This window comes from Papio anubis, chromosome 18, assembly GCF_008728515.1.
Source record: "Papio anubis isolate 15944 chromosome 18, Panubis1.0, whole genome shotgun sequence".
Taxonomy (NCBI): domain Eukaryota; kingdom Metazoa; phylum Chordata; class Mammalia; order Primates; family Cercopithecidae; genus Papio; species Papio anubis.
In genome coordinates this window covers 22,620,604-22,632,668 of record NC_044993.1, presented here as the reverse complement: position 1 = coordinate 22,632,668, position 12,065 = coordinate 22,620,604, and the positions used below count along the sequence as shown (strand labels likewise).

At 49.3% G+C, this 12,065-nt stretch overlaps 1 protein-coding gene across 4 annotated transcripts in view; it reads right to left on the bottom strand.

Annotated features, from left to right (window-relative positions):
- The window catches only part of KCTD19 (potassium channel tetramerization domain containing 19), a 37,916-nt gene that overhangs the window by 7,285 nt on the left and 18,566 nt on the right, over nt 1-12,065 (bottom strand). For all 4 annotated transcript variants that reach the window (XM_003917033.2, XM_009196667.2, XM_021932081.2 and 1 more), the window contains 5 exons: nt 7,843-7,993; nt 6,548-6,739; nt 5,199-5,330; nt 2,495-2,705; nt 520-680 (listed from right to left, as the gene is read on the bottom strand). In XM_003917033.2, the coding sequence (XP_003917082.1) occupies nt 520-680; nt 2,495-2,705; nt 5,199-5,330; nt 6,548-6,739; nt 7,843-7,993 (847 nt within the window). The remainder of the gene's footprint in view (nt 1-519; nt 681-2,494; nt 2,706-5,198; nt 5,331-6,547; nt 6,740-7,842; nt 7,994-12,065) is intronic.

Genomic DNA, 12,065 nt, shown 5'->3' with positions numbered 1-12,065 from the left:
GGTGCTAAATGATAGTAATACAGCTTAAACTTCGCCCCCCAGATTTTTGGTAATAAGAAGTTATAGGCAGCTGGTGAAAACAACAGTAGCTTTGGACTCAGTCAAACCCCAGCTTGACCACTGTGTAACTTGAGCGAGTCTTCTTCTCTGAACCTATTTTTCAGCTATTAAATGGACCCAGGGACAGCTCTGTTTAACATCGAGGAGGCTCCTCCCTGCATGGCTATGAGAAGCACAGCAAGTCAGCTCCCAGGGTCAAGGCAGGCCTGCCTTGGGGGTCCTGCATGGCTGCAGACTGGGTAACAGCCCTGTCTGCTGCTGGAGATGAATTGTGGGCTTGGAGGTGAGGACAGAGCACTTAACATTAAAGTTTCCCTTTCGTAAAAATCCAAAATATTGGCCTGGCTTTGCCCTCCTCCTCCATCTACAGTTCCTCGTCCTGGCCACCTCATCTATTCCCTCTAATCCCCCAGATACTCCCCTGATGCTAAATTCAAACCTAGAAGCTTTCTCACTTACTGAGCACATCCATGGGTGCCAAAGTCCTCGGCTCCAGATGAGTCTTCAAAGCCACTTTCATTGGCTCGTAGGTGATGTCCCTTTTGTCCAGGAAGGCACAGAGCTCGTATACCTCGGAAATGGTCTCTGTCAGGGGCAGCCGGCAAGTCCCCAGCCAGTTCCTACCCAGAGGAAAGGCGTGTTATGAAGAACATCAGCACTGCACCCCAATAGAGTCGAGCCTGTAAACTTTCCATGCCTAGGATTCCTTGCCACAACACTGGCTCAAATCAGGCATTATTAACATCGTTTCCTTGTTTTTTTTTTTTTTTTTTTTTTTTTTTTTTTTGAGACGGAGTCTCGCTCTGTCGCCCAGGCTGGAGTGCAGTGGCGCGATCTCGGCTCATTGCAAGCTCCACCTCCCGGGTTCACGCCATTCTCCCGCCTCAGCCTCCGAGTAGCTGGGACTACAGGCGCCCGCCACCACGCCCGGCTAGTTTTTTGTATTTTTAGTAGAGACGGGGTTTCACCATGTTAGCCAGGATGGTCTCGATCTCCTGACCTCGTGATCCACCCGCCTCGGCCTCCCAAAGTGCTGGGATTACAGGCTTGAGCCACCGCGCCCGGCCTTTTTTTTTTTTTTTGAGACAGAGTCTTACTCTGTCACCCAGGCTGGAGTGCAGTGGCGCGATCTCGGCTCACTGCAAGCTCCGTCTCCCAGGTTCATGCCATTCTCCTGCCTCAGCCTCCTGAGTAGCTGGGACTACAGGTGCCCGCCACCACGCCCGGCTAATTTTTTGTATTTATAGTAAGGACGGGGTTTTACCATGTTGGCCAGGATGGTCTCAATCTCTTGACCTCATGATCTGCCTGCCTTGGCCTCCCAAAGTGCTGGGATTACAGGTGTGAGCCACTGCACCCAGCCCGTCTCCTTGTTTCAACTGGAAATCTGTCTAACCTTGTAGGAGAGTAAGCCTGGATAACAGGTCACATTTTTGGAACTGAGCTTGACTTATTTCAGCAAAGCCCTCTAAATGGACTAATTTCACGTCTCCAGGCCCTGTTTCAGGTTCCAGGGCCAGCCGAGGGCCCAGCCACTCCCTTTTTGCCCCATACGCATTTGCCCAAGACATCTCAGTCACTGTGCCGCAGCCTGCCACAGTCTTGGAAAAAGACTGGGGTCTGAACATCAACCCCCTTCTCCAAACCCTCCCTTCCAAGGCACCTGTCTTTGCCCTCTGTGCCATCAGGGTGGACATCTCTGAAAGAAATGGACTTTATGGGCCAAAAGAGCCCAAAACAACAATATTGGGAAAAGACAGCATTCAGGGTCAGCTGACCCTCTCACAGGGGCTCCAGAAAACCCACTTCTACCTTCAATTTTGGTACCAGACTATTTTACGACCCTCAGAGAGTTGCTCTGTTGTTCTGCACCTCAGTTTGCCCTTCTACAAAACAGGGTTGGATTCCTTGCCCCTGCACTGAAGACATCCTGAGCTCATCCCACAAGGCAAGGGCTGGGGATCAGCACCTCTGGGAAGCCTGGCCTGGCCTGCCCTGCCCTGCTTCTAAGGAGGGCTCACCCCTGGCTATGGCCATTCTGTGTGTCCAGTGAGCCTCCCAAGAGTGGCAGAGGACCTTTGTAGAGGGGTCTGCACAGGGAGGTACCCAGCTCCCTGAGGGTGTGACTGTGGCCTGGTCACCTCAGACCTAGCACAGGGCTAGAACCAGGGAAATGGACTGCAGAGGACAGAAAGAGGAAATGGTCTGAAGCCTTTGAACCTTAGCAACCCTCGTACCTTGGCACCAGCCCTCTCCTTTGAGGCCCTAACCTGGTGGTAGTTTGGCGGTGCTGGTGATGGGAATGGCTAAAATGATGAGCTGGCCCCAAGGACACACTTCCCCTCTGGCTAGTGGGAAAGGTCCCAGTTTATTCCGAGAGGGAAGGGCAGAGCCAAGCGTGATGGGACTCAGCGTGCCCTAAGGAGGGCCTCACTTGACATGCTGAAAGAGGACGCCATTCCCTGTGATGTACAGTCGGCTTCCGTCTAGCGTGCTCTCGATGCGAAGCTGGCCCAGCGCAGAGTCCGGGTACTTGACCAGCAGACCCAGGGCCATCATGTACAGCGGCTTCACGGACTCCAGGCTGACTGTGCGGGCCCCCTTCCCGGGGCTCAGGGGAGGACAGGTGGTCCGGGAACAGCCACCTGTGTCAAGGAAAAGGGTGTATAGAACTAGACTGTGAACTCTAGGAAGGCATGGTCTTCCTAGACCCCCATGGTCATGGCTGGATTGGAGGCTTTGGGGCTCGGTTCCTACTGCTACATCCATTATACCGAGGAGGCTCAGAGGGAGGATATTTCCTTGCACAGTCCAAGTCGAGATCTTCTCAAAATCAGTATAATTTTTTTGTATACTCAGGCTTAGAAATCATAACTATTGGGCCGGGCGCGGTGGCTCACGCCTGTAATCCCAGCACTTTGGGAGGCTGAGACGGGCGGATCACAAGGTCAGGAGATCGAGACCATCCTGGCTAACACGGTGAAACCCCATCTCTACTAAAAAATACAAAAAACTAGCCGGGCGGGAGGTGGCGGGCTGCCTAGTGAGTCTAAGAACTAGCCACGGCAGGCTCAAGCGGGGGATAAGTAGAAGAACCCGTCAAAAAAAAAAAAAAAAAAAAAAAAGAAATCATAACTATTTGTTGGAAGGTGAGTTGGGAGTGGGGGGATTCATTTGCTGTATCACTAGCATCTGAATTTCCTAAGTTTCAGGAAAGCAGCCATCTGGCCCCAGCCTCTGCAGGAGTCTTCATTAGTCCCAAGCTCTACTGTAACCATCCAAGGGTAAGGAACGGCAACCATAGCCTGGAAACTCAATGTGTGTTACAGGCTTCCTGGATTCACAGCCCCTATTGCTGGCTCTCCTGGGCAGAATTTCCCCCAGAGACATACCTTGTGGCATTATTTTCAGGGTGGGTATTTGGGTTGCTGGTTTATGGGTGGGACCTTTTCTCCTACAGTGGGCCCAGGGTACAGTCCAGAGAATACAGTTATCACAGCCTCAGGACCCTGCTGCTGTGGCAACAATGTGCCAGTGGGCACACTGCTGGGGGATGTTCGTGGATCATCTCCAATCCTCAGAGCAACCCTACAAGAGGGGGTAGTGCTATCATCATTTCATGCTGAAGAAGGTGCCCTGAGAGGCTAATGAAGTATCTTGCCCTAAACTGCAAAGCTAGGCAGAGGCAGGGCTAGGATTTGAGGTCAGCTCTGTCCAGCACCAAGGTTACCACAGCTGTTTCCCTTATTGTGATGTTAAAGCCACCTTTTGTGTTTGAGGAGTGCTGCCAGCTTCCAGAGCCTGGATGTCAACACAGTTCCTCCATCTTTGCATTGCTCTGTGGAGCAGGGACTATGCTATCATCCCACAGTGATCTATGTTCTCTGAGGAATAGAAGGCTTTGAGGGAAGGGGCTGAACTCACACTGCCTTAAGTAGATTCTAAGGCCCTGGGACAGGGTCCTGAGACCTGCTGCAGCATGCCACTCCCCACAGAGGGTGGGTTTCTTTTTTGAGAAGGAGTCTTGCTCTGTCACCCAGGCTTGAGTACAGTGGCATGATCTCAGTTCACTGCAGCCTCCTCCTCCCAGGTTCAAGCAATTCTCCTGCCTCAGCCTTCCAAGTAGCTGGGATTACAGGGACACACCACCATGCCTGGCTAATTTTTGTATTTTAGTAGAGATGGATTTTCACCATGTTGGCCTGGCTGGTCTCGAACTCCTGACCTCAAGTGATCCGCTTGCCTTGGCCTCTCAAAGTGCTGGGATTACAGGCATGAGCCACCAGCGCCTGGTCAAGAGGATGGGTTTCTATTTGTCTGGGAGAAGGCTGGGAAATCTATGCCTAAAGATAAGGAAAGGCTTGATTGCCATGGGATAAATGTCTGGTGATGCCCAGGCCAAATTTCCCATGCGCAGTGCAGTTCTACACATTCTCAGGATGGTGGCTGAAGCCATGCTTAGGTGGCTGGTGCCCTATAACATGCACAGTAGCTTCCATGGAGGCGGAGTTGGGAAATGGAATGATGAACGGCCCTGAGGAAACCATGAGGAGAACAAGAAGCTGGAATGAGGTAGGGCTGGGAGCACGAAGGCCTGGGCTGGACAGGGGTCAGCAAGTGTCAGGAATAGGCAGAAACAGGCACATCTGCCGGGGGTTTCCAGGTGAGGTGATGAGGGAATTTGGGGGCAGGTGAGATGCGTGAAGCACTGAGCATTTCCCACACCTCCAACCATACCTGGAAGAGGAAGGATGGGAGTGACCGGTGGGTGCTCCTAGTCCCCACCACTTTCACAAGCAGGGCAGACCTCCCCTACCCCTGAGAAGCCTGCTCTCAGGTCCGAGACATTCCAGCCTGGCTCCCCACCCAGGCTGGGCTCCTTCTGATCCAGGCTGGGCTGGGCTTCCTACACCCCTGGCTGGTTGCCCACTCCCTACCCTCAGTGGGAAGGCTGAGCCGGCAGAGCAGCATGCAGGATTTCAGGCTGTGAATCCTCTTGGATTCAGAGTCAGCCAGAAGACGCACTTCTCTCACTAACCCCAAAAGCCCGAAGTGGTTGTGGAAGGGGAGATTGTTCTTGGCTTTTCCAGGTCAAACCAAGACTATCAAGGGGAGGCCAAAGTTTCCTGGCGACATACCCATGTTCATCCGGTACCACCTTATGGCTTCAGTGAGTGCAGGGATTTCCAGAATTTCCACTTCTGCTTCTAATACATCAATGTTGGAGAAATTATCCGGTAGTAAAATCTTCTGTGAGCGAAGAAAATTCACTTGAAAAACAAAGGGGAACACAGTGAGTTAATGAGGCTATTTCTGGTTTAACTGCAGGTCCTGGTTTTGGCAGATTTCTGGTGCTGTAACTTATCCTAGGTTCTCCTTGTTCTGAAACAACTTCTCAACATACCTGATTAGATTAGCTTTGAGTGTGTGGTTTTCAAGGTGAAAGACCCCACATTACTTTGTTTTCCTGTGTCTGAGGCCATGGGTGTGGCCTCCCGTGGCTTGGCCTGGGGCTCCCAAGCCAGGCCCTCCTGGTGGGCACACTGGCCCTGAGACTTACCCTGCGAGTCTTGACCCAAGAGCAGGTCATTCCAAAAGAGGGAGTTGTCTTGCTGCTTAGAGAGGAGGGGCCCGGCCGAGCCTGGGCTGGCGGGTGGCACTTGCAGTTTGTCCCTGCCTGGACTGCAGTATGGGAGGCAGAGATGGAGCCAACGCTAATGTCCTGTGTGAATCAACTTGGAGATACAGAAGCACATCACAGACAACTTTCTAGGTGACTATGAATATGAATGACTGGGGTTCCAGACATTTGGGTTCCTAGTGTAACTTGAATGTTTACTGCCCTATCTATCTAGATAGCAGTAGCATCTTGGGGTCAAAGAGGTCATTCAGTTCGCATCCCAAACAGAGCTCATCCTGGGGCAGTAGGGGGAGAGAGCCTCTCTGTCAAAGGTGGAAAATCTCATCCTTCCTTAGGCCACTACCTCAAGTGGACAATTCTGCTATGACTCTGAGGGAACTTGTCACTATCCACCCTCCTTCCCTTTTATTCTGAGTTTGCTGACATTAAGAGCAGGTAGCACCATCCTTTGAAACAATCTGGATTCCTCATTTTATGGTGAGAGGAACTGAGGCCTGGAGGCCAGTTGGATACATAAGGGCAGAGTAAGAAGAGAAGCCGACTGGCAACCAGCTGAGCTCCCTGCCCTTCACACCAACTCCTGTGGTCCCTGACACTTTCCAGTGCCCTTTTACAGCCAGGCCATCCCAAAACAAATAGGGAATAAAATAGCCCTGAGTCTAGCAAGATTCTAATGCTGGAATCTGCTTGCCTCCTGGAAGGCTCTGTCATGCTTCCACCACCTCTACCTAGGGAAGCTCCTGAGGCCCTGAGCTCCAAGCTGGGCCTCTGTGGGACATGTAATGGGGAGGGGTGAATGGGCCCTATCAGCCCACCCCCCACCCCACCCCTGGACAGAGCAATCACCAATGAAGCGGAACTCGCTGCACTCGCACTCGATGAGGGCCACCGTCTCAGCCAGCCACAGCAGGTTGTCTTCAGTCACTAGGCTGGGATACTTGGCCACCAGGTCTAGGGGCAGGAAGCAGTAGTGCACCTCCTCTTCTGTGTCTAACAGGGGTGTGTCCATGAGCCCCAGAGGTGCCTTATCATGTAGGCCTGGAAGAGAACATGTAGGCAGTGTCGCCACCTCCCAGAAGCCAGGGGATCTGATTCCAGCAGGGCTTTCACTGACCCAGGGGCCCCAGAGGATGCTAGAGAGACTACCCAGGAGATGGTCCTTGCCACTTGCCAGACACATCTTCCTTCTTTCTCTTTTCAGTTGTAGCCCTAAGATTTGGAAGGCATGTGGTAGGAAGTGGGGCGTGGAAGTCTATTTTTTTTTTTCTTTTCTTTTTTGAGAGGGAGTCTCACTCTGTTGCCCAGGCTGGAGTACAGTGGCGCCATCTCGGCTCACTGCAACCTCTGTCTCTCACATTCAACTGGTTCTCCTGCTTCAGCCTCCCAAGTAGCTGGGACTACAGGCATGTGCCACCACACCCAGATAATTTTTGTATTTTTAGTACAGACGGGGTTTCACCATGTTGTCAGGCTGGTCTCGAACTCCTGACCTCACGTGATCCGTCTGCCTCGGCCTCCGAAAGTGCTGGGTTACAGGCATGAGCCACCGTGCCCAGCTGGAAATCTTTTTTTTTTTCTTTCTATAAACAGTGAAGGGCAGTGGGACATGTGACATTTCGACTTATGTACCCAAAGTAATTAAATTCATTTACCCATTTGATCCTTTCTAACTGATCAAACCAAACACAGTGATCCACAGACAAAATAGATACTTTTGACACTCCTGGAAGCTAAAATCCATTAATAATCATAAATGCTTTGTACTCATGTCTCAGATAGGCTGAACCATGCTGCCAGGCACCTATCAGACAATGATCATTTGGGGACATTCTGTGTGTGATGGTTGGAGGAAACTCGAAAGAATGGTGGCATTCCCTGATGAACAGGAGGGAGTGGAATGAAGCCTTGCCTTGCCCATGTGAAGCCAGAATGCAGAGGAGTGAGTGTGGAGGAGGATGTTGGTTCCAGCAGGCAAGCAGCCATGGAGAGGGCCTGTGGCAGGGCAGAAGATCAAAGGAGATGACAGAGACTGCCCCAGAAATCAGGCACTTTCTGCTGTCTGGATGGAAGCCATTTCTGTTAGGGTATGGAGAGGGAAAGTTGGTGTGGGCTTTAGGGAGGGCCAGTCTATCCCAATTTACCTGTAAAGGCTGGGCTTTTGATTGGAAATTCTGAGGGTTTGCTAATACACTTCCATGTACGCCAATAGTTCAGAGATGCTCTCTCAGCAACAGGTATGTCTGCAGGCCGCACGCGTAGATGGTGTTTCCCTTCCTTCAGATTATCTAGAGTCTGTTAGATAAAGAAGAGTACTATCTTGAGAATCTAAACCAAGTAACTATCTACCAATTCTAGTGTGACGATCAGGAAAAACAGTATGTGACTTCCGTTGGTTTTTTTCTTTTTTTTTTTTTGAGACAGAGTGTCGTTTTGTTGCCCAGGCTGAAGTGCAGTTGTGTGATCTCAGCTCACTGCAACCTCCACCTCCTGGGTTCAAGCGATTCTCCTGCCTCAGCCTCTCGAGTAGCTGGGATTACAGGCACCTGCCACCACACCCGGCTAATTTTTTTTTTTTTTGTATTTTTAATAGAGACGGAGTTTCACCATGTTGGCCAGGCTGGTCTTGAACTCCTGATCTCAGGTGATCCATCTGCCTCGGCCTCCGAAAGTGTTGAGATTACAGGCACGAACCACCGTGCCCAGTGACTTACTTTAACTGTTTTGAAATAAATTAGGCAATCACACACACAAAAAATGTAAACATGTGGGGCTATAGGGTGACATGCTGATATTCAAAGTCCCAATGATTATTTCTCTTCTGATTTTTGAAACAAGTTTTATTATACTTTTATGTTGAGTAATAGTAATTTATCTTGCACAATCTAAAGAGTAATTTCTATTTAATCATTAAAAACTTATTTTTTGCTATCATTTTCCTTCAAGTGCTCAAAACCACTTTTGACCTGTTATAATTGTGATTTGCTATTGTTTGTGTTCATCCTAACCCTGGGTAGTGATCTAAGTGGTGAGATTGAGGTATAATAAACATGTCTTATATTGCCACAGGGCTCCACATTTTTCAATGCACTTTGACACATGTTTGCTCATTTACCATGACATGACTCTGTGAGACAGATGTGGTTGGTGTCTTACTGATGAGGCAGCTGAGGTCAAAGGCTTTGCAGCCTGCCCAAGCAGTCTTCCAAGTCCAGAGTTTGTCAGCTTGAAGGATCAAGCGACCAGGGGTGGGCTGAAGCTGGAGTGGAGCACCCCAACTAGGCAAGCCTGAAGCTCAGGGCGGTCTTTGTGCCACCCTTACCCAGGGACCCATTCTCCCTCAAAAGTCCTGCAGGGGGCAGATTATCATAACATCAGCCCCTTTTTTTTTTTTTTTTTTTTTTTTCTGCCTTTACTCTAGAAGAAGATACATAGGATTTTCCCAATAAATTTCTGGATATAGCAGGGCAAGTGGTACTTTAAAGGCACCAGGTCCTCATAATGGACAGATGCCCCAGATTCAGTCTGAAACTAACAAAAGTATCTGCCTCTAAATGCTGCTATGTCAATGAAGCCCTTGTGAAGTTGCTCTCAAAAATCCTGAGCATTGAGACTAGCCCTCTGGTGGCCAAGCTATAAACTGTGCCCGCATAATCACTTAAGGTCGATGCAAAAGAAGGCGGGCCAGAGTGGGAGAATCTTTCCCACTTTGGATGGTTGGAGGGTTTGCAAAAGCACTGGGCAATGGTGGGATCATGGGGAGTGCTTTCCTGTGGCAGTGAACAATGGGGGAGACAGTGTGTGTGTAGAACGCTGGAAGACAGTCTGTCATTCATTTGAGAAATACTCATTGTGCATCACCAGGGCCACAGTCAGACACTGTGCCTGCCCTCAAGAAGCTCTCAGCTTGGGAGAGAAGAAAGACATAAAAAACCACAATTTACGTATACTGAGATTAGAGCCAGTGTCAGTTACGAAGTTTCTGGACTTCCAGGAACCCTGGGATTTCTTTCCACAGCATTAGAAGGGAGCATTAGAGTCTCCCTCTGTCACCCAGGCTGGAGTGCAGTGGTGCAATCTAGGTTCACTGCAACCTCCGCCTCCTGGGTTCAAGTGATTCTCCTGCCTCAGCCTCCCAAGTACCTGGGATTACAAGTGCCTGCCACCATGCCCGGCTAATTTTTGGATTTCTAGTAGAGACGGGGTTTCACCATGTTGGCCAGGCTGGTCTCGAACTCCTGGCCTTAAATGATCCACCAGCCTTGGCTGGTGCTGGGATTATAGGTGTGAGCCACTGCGCCCAGGCCTGCCTCTCCATTTTCTCTCCTTTCCCCTAGTCCTGGTCCCCTAGCCCCCAGGTCCTCTCCACACAGTGATCTTGCAAACATATGAGGTGAGTCCAAATCACTCCTCATCTTAAAAAACTTTAGTGCTTCCTGTTGCTATGGGATAAATCCAGATTCTCCTTTGCATTGCACATAATGTCCTTCACAATCAATGGAGGGAGTAGGGTATACATGAAAAGCACAAGGGCTTTGAACTCAGCATATCTGGGGTAAATCCTGACTCTGTCACTTAAGAGCTAACATTTATTAGCCATGGACTTTTAAACTGAATCCTTCCAATCTTCCCCTGACAACAAACTAGGCTCTGGTCTCATCACTCCCTTTGAGGACACGGGAAACTAGGTCCAGGAAGAGGTAGGGGACTAAGTGCACCAAGTAAGTGGAGATGCTAGGAACGAAACCCAGGACTCTGGAGCCCAAGCCCTTAGCGACTGTTTTGTTTTTATTGATATGTAATAGTTGTCCATATTTTTGGGGTACATGTGATATTTTGATACATGGATACAATGTATAATGATTAATTTAGGGTAATGAAGATATCCATCACGTCATTTTTTTTTTTTTTTTTTTTTTTTTTTGAGACAGAGTCTCACTCTATCACCTAGGCTGGAGTGCAGTGGCATGATCACAGTTCACTGCAGCCTCGACATACTGGGCTCAACTGATCCTCCCACCTTACTGTCCTAAGTAGCTGGGACCACAGGTGCACATCACAATACCCTACTTTTTTTTTTTTTTTTTTTTTTTGAGACAACGTCTCACTCTGTTGCCCAGGCTGGAGTGCAGTGGCACAATCTTGACTCACTGCAACCTCTGCCTCCCAGGTTCAGGTGATCCTCCCACCTCAGCCTCTGGAATAGCTGGGACCACAGGCGTGCACCACCACACCTGGCTAATTTTTTTGTATTTTTAGTAGAGGTAGGGTTTCGCCACATTGCCCTGGCTGGTCTCAAACTCCTGGACTCAAGTGATCTGCCTACCTCAGCCTCCTAAAGTACTGGGATTGCAGGCATGATCCACCACGCCCGGCCCACAGCCAGCTAATTTTTAAGTTTTTTTGTAAAGACAAGGCTTTGCCATGTTTTCCAGGCTGGTCTTAAACTCCTGGGCTCAAGCGATCCTCCCACATTGGCCTCCTGGGATTATAGGCATGAACCACTGGGACAGACCCATCACCTCAAACATTTATCTTTTCTTTGTAATAGAAACATTCCAATGATTTTCTTCTAGCTAGTTTGAAATATACAATATATTATTGTTAACTATAGTATTCCTAGCACACTACCAAATACAAGAGCTTATTCCTTTTATTTGACTGTATTGTACCCATTATTCAAATTCTTCTCATCCCCTTCCCTCCTCCTACTTCTCCCAGCCTCTGCTGCCTTCCACTTGTCATGTAACTTCTCCAAGCCTCAGGTTCCTCACAGGCAAAGTCGAGGCAGTAAAATCTGGAAGGTGTTGTAAGGATTAAATGAAACAGTATGTTAATTTCCTTTCTCTTGGAGGTCATATCCTAAATTTCCTTCCTCCCTCCCCCCCTCCCTTCCTTCCTTCCTTCTTTCTTTTCTTTTCTTTTCTTTTTTTTTAAATAGGGCCTTGCTGTGTCACCCACACTGGAATGTAGTGGTACAATCATCATGGCTCATTGCAGCCTCGACCTCTTGGGCTTAAACAATCCTCTTGCCTCAACCTCCCAAGTAGCTGGATCACAGCTGTGCGCCGCAACACCCCACTAACTTTTTGATTTTTTGTAGAGATGAGGTATTGCTATGTGGCCCAGGCTGGTCTCAAACTCGTTAGCTCAAGTGATCCTGCCACCTCGGCCTCCCAAAGTGTTGGGATTACAGGCATCAGTCACTGCGCCCAGCCTAAATTACCTTTCCAGCCTCATCTCCCATCATTCTTTATGTTTACACCCCATCATCAGTGACACTAAACTCCACAAAACTCCAAAAACACATCACATTCTTTGACACCTCCCTAGCTTTGTGTACGCTATTCCATCTGCCCAGAATACT